At 36.6% G+C, this 20,374-nt stretch overlaps 1 protein-coding gene across 2 annotated transcripts in view; it reads right to left on the reverse strand.

Moving 5' to 3' along the window:
- Positions 1–17,852: 17,852 nt before the first annotated feature.
- Positions 17,853–20,374, reverse strand: part of LOC136034015 (gastrula zinc finger protein XlCGF26.1-like) — a 28,243-nt gene continuing 25,721 nt past the window's right edge. The window contains exon 2 of one of the 2 annotated variants that reach the window (XM_065715065.1): positions 17,853–19,857. In XM_065715065.1, coding sequence (XP_065571137.1) covers positions 17,983–19,848 — 1,866 coding nt within the window. In that variant the 5' untranslated portion in view covers positions 19,849–19,857 and the 3' untranslated portion in view covers positions 17,853–17,982. Of the gene's footprint in view, positions 19,867–20,374 lie in introns of both variants that reach the window. The other variant, XM_065715066.1, reaches the window with a different exon arrangement.

Here is a 20,374-nt window from a genome sequence, read left to right on the forward strand (position 1 = left end):
TTTTGAAAATCAATCAATTTCTATTATAAATAAGTAATCGTCCCAAAAATGCTTCCGTTTTCCACGTAGCTAGACCACACAGCCTTGATTGTACTCGCTACAGAAACAGTAGTTGTAGGGGTAGTAAAAGCACTCGTTGCTGTTGTAGTAGTGTAGTGTGCAAGTATCTCCTTTTTGGTCAATTGATCATCCCCCTTATCGTTTCCTGATAGATCCAAATTAATACACTTAGTCATTCCTGATTTAGGCCCTTTTGACAACCCGTATACACATAGCGTGTTCTGATTTAGCTGAATGCCCCCCTCAACATTCTCTGAAAGGTCTGAATGCCCTTCGTCTTTTTGGACTCTAAAGGTCAAACTTGCCCTGCTTTAATGGAAACAATGGGCGAATTGTATAACTTTCAGCTCTTGTCCTGAAGGCTGTGAGGGAAATATTCAAATTAATACACTCATTCATTCCTGAGTTACGCCATTTTCATAACCCGTATGTGCATAGCGTGTTGTAATTTAGCTGAATGCTCCCCTCAACATTCTCTGAAAGGTTCGCCCTAATGCCCTTCGTCTTTTTGAACTCTAAAGGTCAAACTTGCCCTGCTTTTATGGAAACAATGGACGAATTGTATAACTTACAGATTTTGTCCTGAAGGCTGTGAGCGGAATACCCAAATTAATACACTCAGTCATTCCTGAGTTACACCATTTTGACAACCCGTATGCGCATTGCGTGTTTTGGTTTAGCTGAATGCTCGCCTCAACAATGCTCCCCTAAAACAATGGGCGAATCGCATAACTTACAACTCTTTCTCTGAGAGCAGTGGAGGGAAGTAACATCCCCAGAGACTTAGCTGCTGGAATTTTCAACTATGCCGAACAACATCGATATCTCAAAATTAAAATAACATACAAAAACTTGTTGTTTTTTTACTTGTTGCGACCTCTACAAAAACAAATTGTGTAATTTTAAAGTTTAAGAGCATATCGCCTAAATTAAAGAACATGACATTTTAATGGTAAATAAATCCTCCACCTTTTTGTAATTACAAATTTTACCCATTAATTACGTAATTTCATTTAATTTTGCTACGAAGTGAAAGCTAGTGTAGTCTTAGAAATTATAAATATTCTTGAAGCTAAAGACTTTCTATCGCAAATTAAATAACTTTAGTCCAAAACGGGCTTGGTTGATGTTTTTTCCTTACTTTTGTTTCATATAAAATATTTTGTGATTCACTTTGCCTACCAAGCCTATTCCAAGCCAATTTTAGTCCCTTTTTTTGTAATTAAAATGAAATAAAATTATAATAAAGGATAAAACTTTTGATTAAACAGTAAAAGTTGAGTTTCTTTTATATACACCTACACTAATAAAAATTCAAATAGTTTGGCATCACCTCATGAGCCTTTATCAATACGTTCAAAAAATAGAATGAGCAGTTATCCCACTCTAGAAAATAGATTAAAAAGATGAGAAAAAAACGCAAGCATTAAACAGTAGCAGAAAAACACGGAAGAAACTTAATAAGCTACATTAGAGGCAACGCACAAGCATTGCCTACGCATGGTAAAGAGCCGTAAGGCTTCAAAGCAATGGCGTAATTTCTCAAAGTCCTTGGGGGGGGTTGAAGCCAATTTCCCCAAATCAGGTAAAAATGACAGTGAAAACTGACAAATGGGTCGTATAGTACAAAAAGATTTTTGACAAGATTTTTGGAGAAACTAAATTTCAACTGGGGGACCAACTGGAGTCTAGGGGAGGGGAAGCAAAATAAGGTCTGGGAGGGGCAGTTTCTCCCCCCTGCCCTATAGCAAATTACGCCCCTGCCTCAAAGTATTTTATTTTCCAGGCCCATTTCATTTGGAAGGGATGGTGGTATAATAATCTAAAGGTCAAATACCTATGCCTACGGGATTGACAAAAATCCCCCAGAGCTCATTCATTCACTTTACTATCGACTCAGGAGAAGCTTAAAAGTCCCTACTTAGAGGCATTGAACGGCATAAATCTGAGTTGCTTCCGAACACGCAGCATATTCTAAAAGTAATTTACGATGAAGCTATAGCGATAGTTGATAGGTCCAAAGCCCTTGGGCGCAAGAGATTGTATGGTGTCAATGCGTAACTATTGAACATATATTTTTCATATTTTATTTTTTCTTATAGATAGTTGGATATTTCAATGTCTTAGGTTTTAGTTTGACTCTGTGATATTTCGAGTCAACATATAAATTTGTATGACGATGGCTATGGCTGTTATTTTTATATGTTTAGTGCCTTATCTTTTATTATGATTAAATAAAAAAAGCAAGTTTTTTAAATGAAAGTAAGGAGCGACAATAAAACTTAAAACGAACAGAAATTACTCCGTATATGAAAGGGGCTTTTCCTTCTCAACGCCCCGCTCTTTACGCTAAAGTTTGACTCTTTCTCTTAACTCTACATTTTAAAACAGTAAAAAACTTTAGCGTAAAGAGCGGGGCGTTACTGAGGGGGTTCTCCCCCTCGTCAGTACCTCGCTCTTTACACTAAAGCTTAAATTTTGTCCCAATTCATTAAGAATGACCCCTGAATCACAAAAGCCGCAGAATAAATAGTTGAAATTACTAAAAATACTTTGGCGTAAAGAGCGAGGTATTAGGAGGAGGTGAGCCCCTCATATGGGTAATAATTTCTGTTCGTTTTAAGTTTTAATGCTGCTGCTTACTTTCGGCTGAAAAAAACTTTTTCATTGGTTTTTTTAAGTAATACTAGTAAATCCTGCGCTCCCTTTATGGAAATTTTCTTTCCCCATGACAAATTCCTCGATGGAAAGTTCCCCCAGCATATTCCCCTCTTCTCAACCCCTGCCTTCAACCAAAAAATCCTCCTGAAAACGCCTGTACACTTCCCAATAACCATTACTATGTGTATGCACTGGTCAAAGTTTTGAACTTGTAACCCCTCCCACAGGGACTGTGGGGGAGTAAGTCGTCCCCAAAGACATAGTTATAAGGTTTTTCGACTACGCTGAATAAAATGGCTATCTCAGAATTTTGATCCGTTGACTTTGGGAAAATAATTAGCGTGGGAGGGGGCCTATGACCTCCAATTTTTTTGGTCACTTAAAAAGGGCACTAGAACTTTTCATTTCCGTTAGAATGAGCCCTCTCGCAACATTCTAGGACAACTGGGTCGATACGATCACTCCTGGGAAAAAAACAAAAAAAAAAAAAACAAACAAATAAACACGCATCCGTGATCTGCCTTCTGGCAAAAAATATAAAATTCCACATTTTTGTAGATAGGAGCTTGCAACTTCTACAGTAGGGTTCTCTGATACGCTGAATCTGATGGTTTCATTTTTGTTAAGATTCTATGATTTTAGGGGGTGTTTTCCCCTATTTTCTAAAATAATGCAAATTTTCTCAGGCTCGTAACTTTTGATGGGTAAGATTAAACTTGATGAAACTTATATATTTAAAATCAGCATTAAAATGTGATTCTTTTGATGTAGCTATTGGTACCAAAATACCATTTTTTAGACTTTTGGTTACTATTGAGCCGGGTCGCTGCTTAATACAGTTCGCTACCACGAACTGTTTGACAAGAACTGCCACTGATCAGAATGACCGTGAAAGAAGTTTGACAGTGAGATCATTTGAGTTGAGAATCCTAAGGCTAATATCTATATATGGGCCCGAAAGCCTTTTAAAGAGAGTAAGGCCGTGATTAAGTGAACTGATGGAACTCGAAAATCCAATTTTAAAATAGAAAATTTATATTTAAAAAGTACCCAAGTATTCATTGGCGGAAGATACTGGAAAGAGGCGGAAGATGCTACAAAATGTTTGCTAGGATTTTGCTCTATTTCCTCTAATTGCTTAGAAATCTTAGAAAATGTCTAGCTCTTTTTCACAAGTGTGCTCTATGAAGGATATTGCTTTTAGAATAAAAATCGGTACTATCATGAGCAGAAGACAATAACCTGTAAGATGATGGCAATCATTTTTCGATCTATTTTCCTGTTTTCGAAGAGTCCCACAGAATATTTTTAGCTACCTGAAATTTTTACAAGTTTTTTGCCAGAAAGAATCGTTTCAGATCGCCCTAGAGACCAGATTGACAAGCTGGTATAATTAACCTGCTGTTTCCGCCAATGAATAAGTGCTATTTGAAGGGTTTTTGACAATCGACGGTCTCTAGAGAATTGAGAGATAGAAGGCTACCCTAACTTCGATTTTGAACCTCGATGTTTTCAAGTTAACTTAATCGCGGCCTTAAGAGGAAGTACATCTAGCTATCGTGGAAAAGGCCGAACCTCTAATTCAGTCATTGGAAAATGAATCAGAGGAAGGAGACCTGGAGATTGTATTAGATGACAAACTAAGAGCTATACACGTTAGAAACGTTGAAATGATACAACAAGTAAAATATCCAGAGTCTAAGATTGAAATACAGAAAGAATAATATATTGACATTGATGCTATTTAAACTACTATAGTCTTCCCAACAAGTCTGGATGATTTTAAGACAAAAATGTGGACCTAGAGCGAAATCCTGGGGAGACCCAATGTGACGTGGGCACCAATAATTGACCAAATTGACAAGTTTATTTAAAAACAAGAGTAAAAATGAGAAAAAAAAGGAATGATGGCATCAGAAAAAATCTTGGGGGCCAGGGGCTCCCCCACCCCCTGGATACGCCCAAGGTATAAGAATTAAAAATGGCAATGCAAGAAAAACTTTACACAAAACAACATAAGAAACTTTGAGGTAATTTCATTCCCAATAAGCTATAGAGCCCTAAAGAGATCCCAAATTCCCAATACCCATCAATAAAGCCCCCCCCCAAAAAAAAAACAAAAACAAATAATATGTGTAAAAATATAACAGTTTAGTAAATGTCTTACAGAAGATGTGTTTATACAAAGTGATCCCCCACCATTGAGCAACAGAAAAGTCAAAGAAAGAAATTCCATCAATGGTTTCCATAAAAGGATGTGTAAGAGGTAGGTCAAAAATGACTTCTTTCCCTTTTAACCTGGGATGATCGTAGCGGACCAGAGGTCTTAGAATATAGGGAAATGGATCATTTGAAAAAAAAATTCAAAAACCCTGAACCTCATTTTAGTAACAAAAGAGATTTTGTCTCATTTTCTACCCCTTTGTGCCACAAACAACATTTTAAGCCTAATTAAGGCTACAATACTACTAATGAAAATTTTGTCCTTGTACCAGGGACTTCCAGATGCAAGTTTCAAGCTGTTTAGATAAAATGCTTTTTGACCTTTTTCAGGCCCAACTGTCAGGTGAGCTTTTCTCTTTTTTTTATCAACTAGGGATTTCCTTTGGCCAAGGACGAAAGTAACTATATTTTCCTTAACAGTTTCTATGATATTGTCTGCGCCATTGAAACAAACTGGATGCACACAGATTTTTTATTTAGCTTATTATTCCCTGAAAATTTAAACTAAATGCTATTAGCCCTTCCTGCGATATTACAGATACGCCCTTTTGACAGCAAGATGCCCTTACTTTGATAAAGTTCAAGAGCCTCTCAGCATTCTCTGAAAGTTTTAACTTGATACCCTTAAGTATTCTTGAGATATTGCATTGACTCAGGACAATGCATTAATGTCTGCAGACAATGAATGAAAAAGACCCTGATGTCTTTTGACTCAGTTCAGCACCCAAATCAAAATTTTCCAAAAGTTTCAACTTGATAATTTTAGATGTTACTGAGATATTACAGTTACGGCCATTGACCACGGGGATGCACAAAGTTTCCTTAAGTTCAATATCTCCCTCAACATTCGCTGAATGTTTTAATTTGATACCCCTATTAACTAATCTTGAACTACCATTTGGACAACTAGGATGCACAAAGCACCTTTTGAATGTGTTTAACATTGGACTTGGCATTTCATAAAAGTTTCAACTGAAAACCCATAGCTGATCCTAAGATCAAGAACGATACCCCACAATACACATTTTGATAAATTATATTCACATAGTCTCTTTTGATTTAGCTCAACACCCGCCTCAACATTCTCGGAAATTTTCATCTTAATAATCTTAGTCATTCGTGAGATATTGCAGATAAACCCTTCTGACAAGCGGGATACATCTAAAATCTTTTAATTTAGTTCAATATTTCTAGTTGTAATGGTAGAATGTGCAGCAGTATTTTCTGCGCAGTAGTGTTTGATGTCACAGTCGCGATCGCATTAGTAATAATAGCTCTATAGTAGTAGCAGTTACAGTCACAAGTAGTAGCAGCTGCAGTCACGAGTTGTCGCTATTGTATGTAGTCACATTTACAAGTAGCCGGCGTACCAGTCAAGTCGCATTCTTAGTTGCAGTTGAAAAAAGTTGCAGTCACAGTCATAAGTTGTCGCTGTCGAAAGTAATCACAGTCACAGGTATTCGCAGTCTTAAGAAATTGCAGTCACAAGTAGTCATAGTTAAAAATTGCTACGGTCGCAATTTGTCGTAGTTACAAATTGTCAAATTTGCAAGTAGACACAAATCGCAAGTAGTCGTAGTTGCAAGTAATCAGTCTTCTTAGTCACAATAACTTTTGTTTTCTTAGTTGGTTCTTAGCTGTTTTCCCGGTAATGTGAGACACGAAAAGAAAGCCGAAGAATTTTCATGGTATTGCCTATTTCCATATGGAATAAATGGATTAAATGAGGATCGTGAAGTAAGAATTTTTCCTTTAGATTACTTGTACTATAAAAATATGGGAAAAATACGAGATTTCAAGCAAACGATTATCTATTTTATGTGCTCTCTATGTTTTAACATTATAGAGTGCAGTCAAAAATATCAGCTTGTGGTCAAGACGGTTTTGCTGAGGATCTTCATCTTTATATGAAGAATCTGAGAGGGTCAGCAGCATATTGACGAACTGCTTATAATGAGCTAGTAGCCATGATTCGTTCCCTAGGTGCTCCAGCTTGGTTTATAACCTTAAGTTGTAATGATTTAAACTGGATTGATATGCGGAAGGCCTTACTTGTAGCTGGTAACCGGCCAGATGTGGATCTAGCTAGCGTTACCACTGACGAAGCTCAGCAGCATAGTGAAATTTAACCTGTAGTTGTTAGTCGCCATTTAATGAGAAGAATAAAGGCTTTCATGAAATGTCTCAAAAGTAATGACAATTTATTAGTAGGTAAAATTAAAAACTTGGTGGCGAATTGAGTTTCAGAACCACGGAAGTTCTCATTTAAATATGGTAATATGGATTGAAAATTAAGACAAAATTAGAATTAAAACGTCGTGCCCATTCGCAATGGATATGCGCACCGCGTTTTAATTATATTTGAAGTATGTATATCGAAATTATCTGGAGTACTCTGGTATCTTAAGTAACGAAAATTACCCAAGATTATCTAACTATTCACAGTTCTTAATTAAGTTAAATGCGAAGCAAATACTTTTGATGTGTACTCGGGTATCTGGAGTATCAAAAGTTACCCATGGATATATAACTATCCAATTTCTCAATTTAAGTAAAATGCGAAACATTTGCTTATGATTTATATTTTTAGGCTGGAAAAAGTAGTTTGTTCAACCCCAGTGACAAATTAAAAAAAAATTGAGAGAAAGCGTGGAGGTAAAAATTTTTATGTTAAACCAAGATGACGTTGCTTGATTGTAAAGCCCATGTCAACAATGTTCTAAAGTCTTAAGAAAGACGATAACGTTTATGTGAGCTATTGATGTGCATAAACTTCATCTCCAGACGTAACACTTAAATAAGAAAATATTTTTAGTGTCATTTTATAATAAATAACACTAAAAATATAATTTTTGTAAACAAAACCTGCTCGAACGGAAATAAAATCTTACTGAAGATCTTTGTACTAGACCTTCTAACTCAAAATGGTTAGAAATTACTATTAAAGTATAAATTAAACCCAAAACAAACAGAAATTAAATAAACAATCATAGCAAACAAAGATACAACAGGTACTAATATAAATGAATAAATAAATCTTAAAATGAGTAAAACTTAAATTTAATATGCAATCAACGTTGAAACGAACAAAAATTACTACAGACAGGAGTTTGGTTACTACCCATTTCCCTAATTGTAAAATTATAAAGCCTTCTACGTCTTTGCTGAAAATGGATTATATTACAATTAATTTTCTTTTATAGTTATTATAATAACTGAAAATACAAATGACTGTGAAATAAAATCTTGAACTGATGAGCTTTCGGCAATAAATATCACTATATACCAAATTTTGAGTTTAATAGTTCTTTCCAAGGCTGTTCAAGTTTCCTGTAGTTTCCTGTAAAGCACCAATTGCACAGTAGACTTTAGACTACTGTGATACGTATACCGTAGATACGTACTGTGATATACACTACTGTGATACGTAAAGTAGGCCTTAGAAATGTGATACGTTAGAATATGTGACAGGTATTCGTATCACATATTGTGTTTTAATCTAGTTCAACTTTCTCCACAAAATTTCCTGAAATTTTCAGCCTAATACCCTTAGTACTAGTTGTAGTTGCAGAAGATTTAGTTGATGTAGTAGCAGTATTAGTAGTACCACGCCAATATTGCCTTTTAGCCAATTGATCACCCTGCTCAACTTTCCTTACAGTTTTAAAATAATGCCCTTAGCTGTTCCTGAGTTGTGCTCTTTTGACAAATTGCATGCACAGGGTGTGTTTTTATTTAGTTCAATTTCCCCTCTTAATATTTCCTGAGTTTTTCACCTTTATACCTTAGCAGTCGCAGTAGTATTCAAAGTAGTAGAAGCAGGAGTATTAGTAGTATTAATAAGATTAACAGTATTGCTAACAATAGTAGCAGCATAGTGATATGCACACAAGGGCATTTCCAGGGGGAGGGGTAGGGGATTTGAACTCCCCCCCTTACGGAATGTTTGTCCAACTTGTAAAAACACAACAAAAATGTATATAAACAAATTTTTTATACGTTTTTAAAGTTTTTTTGTAAAGCCACCCCCCTGAAAAGTCCTTTTGTAACCCCCTGGATACGGTCCTGCCTGAATATAATGCCTTTTAGTCATACAGAAATCCCCCTCATAGTGCCCTGGAAATATTTAACTTAATACTTGAAGTCGTACCTAAGATATTACCGATCTACCCTTTTGACAACTTGTATGTGTAGTGTGTTCATCTTCTCCGTCAACATTTCCTGAAATTTTCAGCTTAATACCCTTAGCCAGGGGCTTAACTTGCAATGAGGCAGGAAAGAGGGGACTGTCCCTCCCAAACTTCGTCCCCCCCTCAGCTGAAACTTAGCTTCTTCAAAAAAAAATTTCAAAAGTAAGATAAGGCTGCATAATTCAAGCATCCGTAGAAACGGGTCAGTTTTCCTTAGTATATCTTTACCTTTATGGTACTGTTCGGCTCATTTTTGAGTTTTCACTATAATTTTCACTTGATTTGAGAAAATTGACTTCAACTTTATCCCCCCCCCCCCAGCATAATTCAAGCATCCATAGAAACGGGTCAGTTTTCTTTAGTATATCTTTACCTTTATGGTACTGTTCGGCTCATTTTTGAGTTTTCACTATAATTTTCACTTGATTTGAGAAAATTGGCTTCAACTTTACCCCCCCCCCCCAACCCCCCACCCCAGCATAATTCAAGCATCCATAGAAACGGGTCAGTTTTCTTTAGTATATCTTTACCTTTATGGTACTGTTCGGCTCATTTTTGAGTTTTCACTGTCATTTTCACTTGATTTGAGAAAATTGGCTTCAACTTTACCCCCCAGGATTTTGATAAAATTATGCCACTGCCCTTACCCTTAGTTGTGATGGGTATAATAGCTCTAGCAGTAATTATTTTAGTAGTAGTATTACCGTGCATCATGCAAATATTGCCTTTTGGTCAATTAATCATACCCTTCATCATTCCTTGAAGGTTCCAACTTAGTGCTCGAAGCCTTTCCTGAGATACATACTTTTAACAACCCATATAAACATATATCTGTTTGATTTAATTCGAATTTCCCCTCAAAATTCCCTGGAATTTTCTTTTTTATACCCTTAGCCTTGGCATAGTCGTATCATAATCGTAGTGGGAGTAATAATAGTAGAAGTAGTAATTACAGTAGAAGGAGTAGTAAAATGCACATATTGCCTTTTGGTCAGTTAAACATCTCCCTCATCATTCCTTGAAAGTTCCAACTTAATATTCTTTCCTAGATATTACTGATACAGCTTTTTAACAATCAGTAACCACATAATGTGTTTCGATTTAGGTCAACGTACTGCCCCCAGAATTTCCTGAAATTTTCATCTTTGTAACCTCAGCCTTAGTAGTAGTCACAAAAGAAGTAGTACTTGTAGTAGTTGTAGTAGCAGCAGTAGTAGTAGTAGTACAAATATTGGCATGCACATCTTGGCTATTTTGTCAACTGATAATCCCCCTCATCATTCCTTGAAATTTCAACTTAATGCAATATGCAATTTCTGAGATACACCCTTTTGACAACATGGGTACATATAGTGTTTTAATTTAATTAAATAAAAAATCCGATTTTTGGCTACTTAAAAAGACAACTAGAACTTCTTATTTTTTTACGAAAGTTTTTATTAGTAATAAATATACATAACTTACGAATTAACTTATGTAACAAAATTCTATATTTGTATATTTTTATTACGTATATGAGGGGGTTCTCCCCCTCGTCAATACCTCGCTCTTTACACTAAAGCTTCAACTTGGTCCCAATTCTTTAAGAATGACCCCTGAATCACAAAGGCCGTAGAATAAATAGCTGAAATTGCTAAAAATACTTTAGCGTAAAGAGTGAGGTATTGTGGAGGTGACGAACCCCCTTATATACGTAATAATTTCTATTCGTTTTAGGTTCTAATGCTGCTCCTTACTTACAACAGAAGAAACTTTATTTTATTTATTTTCTCATTGTTTTTTTTTTAAATAATGCTAGAAAATCCTGCGACCCCTTCATGGGAATTTTCTTCCCTTATGATGAATTCCTCCATGGAACGATCTCCATGATTCCTCCCACGTAACCCCCGACCCCCCTTTAACGTGAAAAAGTCCACCTGAAATTGTCTGTACACGTCCCAATTACCACTACTATATGTAAACAATGGTCAAAGTTTGTAACTTGCAGCCCCTCCCACGGGGACTGTGGGGGAGTAAGTCGTTCCCAAAGAGATAATCATCAGGATTTTCGACCATGCTGAAAAAATGGCTATCTCAAAATTTTGATCCAGTAACTTTGAGAAAAAATGAGCATGGGAGGGGGCCTAGGTGCCTCCCAATTTTTTTGGTCAGTTAAAAAGGGCACTGGAAGTTTTAATTTCCGTTAGATTGAGCCCTCTCGCGACATTCTAGTACCACTGGGTCGATACGATCACCCCTGGAAATCTGTGATCTGTCTTCTGGGAAAAAATACAAAATTCTGCATTTTTGTAGATAGGAGCTTGAAACTTCTACAGTAGGTTTCTCTGATACGCTGAATCTGATGGTGTGATTTTCGTTAAGATTCTTTGACTTTTGGGAGGGGGGGGGTGTTTCCCTGTATTTTCTAAAATAAGGCAAAGGTTCTCAGGCTCGTAATTTTGATGGGTAAAACTGAACTTGATGAAACTTATATATTTAGAATCAGCATAAGATGCGATTCTTTTGAAGTAACTATTGGTATCAAAATTCCATTTTTTAGAGTTACGGTTACTATTGAGCTGGGTCGCTCCTTACTACAGTTCGTTACCACGAACTGTTTGATTCAACACTTCCCTTGACATTTCCTGATAGTTACACCTGAATGACTTCGGTATTTTTGGACACGAAGGGTCAAACATGCCCCCTCCCCTTTCCCCGATAACAAACACTGTTTTATATGAACAGTGGGGGAAGACATACTTACAGTACTTTCTCCGCGGGCTCTAGGAGGTGGGAGGAGCGGGTGGTATCCCTATAGGCATGGATATTCGACCTTTCAACTATGCTAAACTAAATGGCTTCTATATCTTTGGGGAATAAGGGGTGCGAGAGGGGGGCTGGTAGCCCTCTAATCACTTTTGAATCTTCCAGAAGCCACTAGAAGTGTCAATTTCCAAGTCAAATGAGCTCCTTCCAAAGTTTATAAGACGATTCTTTCGATAAAAGGTTCCTTGGTGAAAAAACATCGTGCTGCCAAAGCAAAGAGCAAACTAAAGCTGCTACAAGAGAGAGGATTATTCAAATCCTGCGTAATATTTCAAATAGGATTTAGACCAAGGGCAGTGACTGAAATGATCATAGGCAGCTCAGTAGCGCTGCTTATATAAAGAGTAATGTGGGCACAATATATTATTATTATTTTTTTTAGACTAGGGCACTTCGTATCAAAGGAATTGTACAAACTTTGAAAAGGGCTCATCCAATTGGAAATTGACAGGGCTAGTGCCCTTTTTAACAGTCAAAAGTGATTGGAGGGTAACCAACCCCTCCCACACCCATCCTTTCCCCAAACACATGAAATAAAAATGTTGAGATAGTCATTTTGTTAAGCGTAGTTAAAAGGTTCGGAAACTATGTCTTTGAGGATGACACCCCCTCTCTCAGAACCCTCAGGGCAAGGGTTGTAAGTTATGCCCTGGAGGCATATAACGTTTTTATAAAAAGGGTGTTCGTACAAACTCCGGAGGGGGCTCATTGTGGCTCTCCCTCAGAACCCTCAGGGCAAGGATTGTAAGTTATACCCTGGAGGCATATAACGTTTTTATAGAAAGGGTGGTCGTACAAACTCCGGGGGGACTCATTGGATTGATGAAGAGAATTTCTAATGCCCTTCTTAAGATTAAAAGTGATCAGAGGGCAGATACTACCCCGCCCTCACCTCCTATTATCCCGAATGCATCTGATAAAAATTTGCCATTTGCTGTCGAAGAAACTTCAAAACAGCCTCATTCGATTGGAAATTGAAAGCATTAGTGCCCTTTTTAATAGTCAAAAGTGATTGGAGGGCAACAAACCCTCCCCCCTCCCTGACGCCCGTAAATTTCCAAAACACATCCAATCAAAATTTTGAAATAGCCATTTTGTTCATTGTAGTTGAAAGGTCTGGAAATCATGTCTTTGAGGATGACAACCCCTCCCACAGCCCTCAGCACAAGAGTTGCAAGTTATGCCCCGAGGACATATAAGGCTTTTATGGAAAGGGTTGTCGTATAAAACCCGGAGGGAGCTCATTGGATAGAAATTAGATGTTCTAGTGCCTTATTAAGAGTCAAAGTGATCGGTGGCAGCCACCTTTTTCCCACGTCGTATTTTTTCCCCAAACGTATCCGATAGAATTTTGAGATAGCCATTTGTTCAAAAATAGTCCAAAGATCATATAACAAGGTCTTTACGGTTGACAGAATACCTCACAGTCTGGGAGTAAGGGTTGTAAGTTATGCCCCAGGGGCATATAAGGTTTTTATGGAAGGGATGGTCGTGTGAACTTTAGGAGAGGCTCATCTGATTCGAAAGGTATAGTTCTAGTTCCCTTTTAAGAGTCAAACTTGATAGAGAGCAACTAGCCCTCCCTCTTTTGACAACCTCTTTTCCCTAAACCCATTCAATTGAAATTGTGAGATAGCCATTTTGGTATCAATAGTCCAAAAAACAATGTTTCTAGGGTGGACACATTACCCCAGACCCTGTGAGCAAGGGTTGTAAGTTATGCCACGGTTTTTATGGAACGGGTGGTTTTATTATCTTTGGATCGGACGGAGCTCATTTGATTGGAATTCGGAAGTTTTAGTGCTTTTTTTAAGAGTCAAAAGTGAATGGAGGGCAATAAGCCCCCCCCCCTGAAGCATAGCATTCCCCAAAACATTTTTGATTGAAATTTTAAGAGAGCTATTTTGTTCAGCATTGTTCAAAGGCCCAGTAATTATGTCTTTGGGGATGTCAACCTCTCCACAGTCCTCAGGACAAAGGCTGTAAGTTAGGCAAGTCGTTCATTGTTTACACAGTATATGTTATTGAGAAAGGTATGCACGTTTGAATTTTACTTTCCAAGAAGACGAAGAGCATTCAGGTGAGCGTTTCAGAGAATGTTGAGAGGAATGTTGTCAAAACACGTTATGATATACGGATTGTCAAAAGGATGTAGCACAGGAATAACTGAGTATATCAATTGGAAAATTCTGGAAATGATGACAGAGATGAGTAAAGACATTATTTGCATGCTACCAATACTACTACCATTACCACCACTACTACTACCACATTGCTCCATTTACAATATTGAGGGGAAATTTAAACTAAATGAAAAGACACTATGTGCATGCACACTGTCAAAATAGCATATCTCAAGAACCGATTTGGGTATTAAGTTGAAACTTTGAGAGAACGCTTAAAGGGGAAGATCATCTCACCAAGAGGCAATACGTGCACACTACTGCTAATACTGCTGTTACTGCTACATTTACTACTGCAACTACTACTTCTATTGCAACTACTGGTAAGGCTAAGAGCATTAAAATGAAAGTTTCAAGAAGTATATGAACATACAGGTTATCAAAAGGACATATCAGGAATGTCATAGCAATGGCTAATTGTATGAAGTTAAAATTTCCAGGATTTGATGAGGCAGATACGCTACTGACCAAAAGGCAATGCGTTAATACTACTGCTGCTACTACTACTACCCCTATTCAACACTATTACTAGCAATATCACTACTACTACTGTGACTACTATTACAACTATGCCTAAGGGTATGGAGGTGAAATTTTCGAGGAATTTCGACACGGGAAGGTAAAATAAATGAAAACACGCTGTCTTTATGCAGGTTCTCAAACGGTTGCATCAGAAATACTTCAGGAATGGTTAATCGTATTAAGCTGAAACTTTCAGCGTGTGCTGAAGAGGATGTTGAAGAAACCAAAGATGCTAAACGCATACTTCCACTAACGCTGCTATAACTATTACTACTATATAAGTTAAGGGTATTAAGGTGAAGCTTTTAAGGAATATTTAGGGGGATTTTGAACTAAATCAAAACAAATTATGAGCATGTGGACTTTGAAAGGTTACAACGCAATATCTGGCGAAAAACTTATTATTAAGTTAGACCTTTATGGGTAAGTTGTGGGGGATTTTGAAATAACCAGAAAGCAGTGTGTATACTTTTAATACTACCACTAGTCATTGAAATAAAGCTAAGGGTTTTCAGGTGAAACTTTTAGGGAACGTTTAGGAGTTTCAATTAAATGGAAAACAGTATGCATGCAGGTTTTCAAAAAGGCATATAAGCAATATCACAGGCAGCACAACTCTATAATACCTAGAAATATCATTGATACTTTTAATGAATCTAATTCGATTCAAAATTAAAAGTGCTTGTGCCCTTTTTAAGAGTAAAAAGAGACATGAGGGCAAGCAGCTCTTCTCTCAAGCCCATTCATTTTCAAAACGCATCTAGTAAACATTTTGAAACAGCCATTTTGTTCAGCATAGTAGAATGGTGCAGCAACTATGTCTTTTGGGATATTGGGCATGCCAACCCCTCCACCCAATCATTCAATTCACCCATCATGCTTTAGAACTAAATGTTGCTTTAGACTAAATGAAAAGGTATTGTGTTGATGGTTGCCAATAAGACACTTCAGCAATATATAAAAAACGACAGGGGGTATCAAGTTGAAACTTTTGGGATAACTTCTATTGCTACTTCTGCTATTACAATTTAAATAAATAAAAAGAGTGTAAGTCTAGCCAGGTTGTCAATGAGCATAGATAGAATCTTTTGGGAGGGAAATTAAGTTTTATTTTTCCGGTCAACTTCAGGAGATACAAAATTAAATTAAAGAATACTGATTGTGTCAAGATTAAAAATTGTTGAAAAACTTTCTCCAACATACAAATAGCAACACGAACTATCGATTCCTATAGAAAAAACTGAAAAGAACTAAAAAATTGCACGAAAACGACTATGTCAATAAAAAGCGAACAGAAATTAATTAAAAAATTTTTTCCACAAAACAAATTTTTTAAAGGAAAGTAAAGAACTCCATTAAGCCAAAAATGACCAGAAATAAAGTCAAATAATCTTCCAAGCGTAAAACCACCACAACTCACTATTAATAGACAAATAAAACTCAAAACGAACAGAAATTACAATAAATAGCCGATTCAAACTCAAAATAACCAAAAATTAACATGAATAGGGCTGATAATCCTCATGCCTTCTCAAGACCAGAACATAATTTGCACTTTACTGAAAACAAAATACGTCTTAAATATTTTCAATTTTTTACTTTAATAAATAAAAAACTTTAAGGAATAAATATCAGTAGATTTCAATTAAACTGACAATCCACGGTCATTTGTTTTTTCTTCAGTAAAGCGCAAATTATATTCTGGTCTTGAGAAGGCCTGTGGGTTATGAGCCCTACTCATGTTAATTTTTGCATGTTTTGAGTTGGACTTGGCTATTAATTATAATCTCTATTCGTTTTGAGTGTCATTTGTTTATTGATAGTGATTTGTGGTAGTTAAGCGATTGGAAGTTTATTTGACTTTATTTCTGCTCATTTTTGGCTTAATTAAACTCTTTACTTTTCTTTGAAAAACTTGTTTTGTGGAAAGTTTTTTAAATTAATAGTAGAAAAGGCGGAAGCAAATCCCAATAGTAATTCCAATGGCATTAAATTATTTGGAAAAGTTATACTAAAAACAAATCTTCTTTAAGCTTGAAAACTTAAGTTATTATTGAAGAGAGGTGGATTCAAACCTGCAGCTGTAATTGAAAAAAAAGAGTCAATTTTACTAAATTATCACTAATACATACAAATCATTGTTTAAGCCACAATGGCAGCAGTTCACAAGGCATTAAATTATAAAAAAGATTCTATTTCTAAAAAAAAAACTTTTTCAAACCTGAAAATAAAACATTAACTACCTTAAGGTTTAATCGCCCATATGATAAAAACGCATCGCCCTATGATAGATAACAAAAGAAGAAGAAGAAGAAACTTACGTCTGAACAAAGTCCAATATTGTCTTTCAACCAATTTATAACAATGCAAAAGCCAGAGCAAAACAGGGTAAACAGCATTAGTCTAACAATACATCTCAGGCCATATTTCAGGCTATTTGTCAGCACTATTTTACCGATTTGTCGGCAAAGCAAATATTTTGGCCATATATTTGTCAGCAATATAGACATGAAACGTCTCAGGCCGTATATTTGACAGTAATACAATACCTCTCATTTTCACGTACCGCACCATATACTCAATATATAGCAGACCAGAGACATCTCTGATTTTTATAAGGATGCAAACTAGAATGTCCGTTTTCAGCCTTTTAAATAGGAAACACTTAATGTCCCTTCTTGGTTTAGCCTATATGTAACACTTCCAGATTCCTCGACTGGCGCCGCCTTTGGAATAGTTATATATTTCCTATCGGGGTCTATACTTGTTCACGTACCTATACTTAATTAGGGAAGAAGGAGTAGTTAAAAGTTTAAAGAAGCCCCCCCCCCCCCCAGGAAAAAACACCTAAAATGCACTTTTCACATTTGACATTCCATCCCTCTCTAGGAGAAAACAACTGACCTTAAGGTTCGGGGATAAGATTGGTTTTAATTCCCTGAAAAAAATGAGTATAAAAAGGTGGTGCTTAAAAATATTGTTTTTCAAGTTCGACTACCACCTCTAGGAGAGATCCCCTCATATTCTTCCTCAGTGTTGGCACATTTAACTAGTCAAAAATGCAGCATTAATAGTCAAATTTGTAATTGCTCCAAGCTGCTCAAGCTTCGTATATCTTGTATGGTACTATCTTTGAAAATAAAAATTGACACCCGAACTTTTGAATTTATTAAAAATTGCCTACACAGGTTTAAACTTAGACAATAAATGACTGGACTTTATGTTGGGTCTTTATTAACACAATTGACAAATCTGTTCACGACACAAAACTCTACTAACTGAATATAAAGGGGGTAGAAACTATTTGTTCATCGAGAAAAGCAAACCTCCCACTGAAATCAAGATACTTCTGCCTCATTATTATTGGATTTGAAAATAAGCAGAGTATCTGGCTGTAAATCGGGACTAGTACTAATCCCATCCATAATCTCCATATCGACCTTCATACAGTCATCATCCGTTTCATCAGTATCCTCAGAACCATAGCTAGTAGATGGACAGTCCGGATGAACCACCTTCATATGTCTGTTCTTTGTTCCTTTGCCTTTAAATACCATACCGCACTCATCACACTCAAATGACATACTTTCTGTGTGTACTTTTCTATGGCTGACTAATAGCCGTTTTTGACCGAAAGCTTTGTCACACGATGTACATTTAAACATGTTTTCACCTGTGTGCTGTTGCATATGCTCTTGCAACTTTTTTCTGTTTTCAACAACGGTGTTGCAGATAGGACACCTAAGAAACGGTGAATCACCGTGCATTTTGGACCAGTGTTCATTCAATGCTTCTTGAGAATGAAACATATTGTTACATTTTTCACATGTAACTCTTTCAGATATTCCATGAACTTTTAAATGGATCTTCAAGTATCTATCTGTTGAAAAACGTTTATTACAAACGCCGCATACCCAATTTCTGGCAGGGTTTCCTTCCTGATTTAATTTTTCACAGTTTGCTAAATGTACTTGCAACATTGCAGTTTGAGTGAATTTCATGTGGCACATTGGACAAGTATCAGATTTTTCACAGGTGTCTAAGTGCGCCTGCAACGTTAAAATTTCTTTAAAATTCTTATGGCACATTGGACATGAAATATAAGACTCGGGGTTAATCTCCCCATGGAACTCATGGTTATGCAAATCAAATTCGGATTTCGAAACAAAGCCCTTTCTGCATATATTACAATCAAATTTCAAAGTATGGGTTTTCCAGTGAGGCTTGTACAGCCCTTGACAGGGTAGCAACGCTTCACAGACATGGCACTTCAAGGGTTTATCAAAAACATGTATGTTCAGGTCACGTTTGCGGGCGTATTTTTGATCACAGTGGGGACATATAAACATGGGTCTATGATTTTTTACATGGGCCACTAACTCTTCATGTTTTCTAATATTTTGACTACATATGAAACAGGGACGGGGAAAGTAAACACCTGCTGTTTCTTCTTCTTCATGACTTTGTGTATGCTCCATGAAGTCCTGATTTGTCACAAAAGTGCGATGACAAGCAAAGCATAAAAGATTGTCACTGAGGTGTTTAATATGATGGCCGTGCAGCGACCTTGTATCGTTAAAGCTTTTACTACAGAGTGCACATACAAAAGTGGTTCGTGGTGCATGCTGCACCCTTGGAGCAATTACACTCATCATAGATTTCACAAATTCAGCACTAGGTTCGGTGGCGTTATCCTTTTCAGATTGTGTGGCCTTTAATGGTTTACCACAGTATAAACGCTTACCCGGTGGAGGGCATACTTCAAGGAGGTACTCAGGCAATGATTTTGGAGCTATTCTCGCTTTTTCTTTTCGGGACGGTTTGACTGTAATCGACAAAGGTACGGACTTATGTACTTTCTTGGCTTCTCTTTTCTTATCTTTTTTCGAGACTAAACTAATAGACAAAGAGGGAATATTACGCAAGACTTCTAGCCCTTGTTCTGGGGTAGGAACAGAGGTAAAATTAGCTGATTTTCCTGAAGGTTCAATTTCATCATCTTTCACCATATTAACTTGGACGAAATTGCCACAAAGAAGATTGTTCATCATTTCGTCGTCACATTCATCATGACGTATATCAGTAGAACCATCATGAAAGGATTCACTGGCCATTTCGACTGGATGATGTTCATCTAGGTGGCGTCGAAGGGTATCGTCTTCATCAAAGGCACTTTCACAAAACATGCACGGGAATGAGTCCATCCTGGATCCCTGTAAAAACTAAACATTAATAATCTTATGGAATAGAAACTTATTGAATATATATATATATATATATATATATATATATATATATATATATATATATATATATATATATATATATAAGCTCTCTTTAAGCGAGCAAGAATTATCTGTTTATGTACTTATAAAATTGTTTTTCTCGAAAAGTTTTTTTTATAGAAAATGGGCCTCTCAGATAAGAGGTCGAAATGTCGATTAGTGTTTTAAAAAAATCTAGGCAGCCATGGGTTGTACATATTCCTCAAGTAAACCATTCGAAAAAGCGAATAAATTGTAACGAATGGTAGAAGATCTTTTTTTTTAAGAAATAAAATGATTTCACTCTCATGTCTATGTGTTTGCGCAGGAGTGTGGTTTAATCCCGCTTTCTAGGGCTGTAATGAGAGAAAAGTTGAGATGGCCTGGCCACGTTCTGTAGATGAAGGATGCCAGATTGCCAAAGATTGTCCTATTTGGCCAATCGTCTAGGGCTAAATAAAAAGCA

The sequence above is a fragment of the Artemia franciscana genome, chromosome 12 (assembly GCF_032884065.1).
Source record: "Artemia franciscana chromosome 12, ASM3288406v1, whole genome shotgun sequence".
Taxonomy (NCBI): domain Eukaryota; kingdom Metazoa; phylum Arthropoda; class Branchiopoda; order Anostraca; family Artemiidae; genus Artemia; species Artemia franciscana.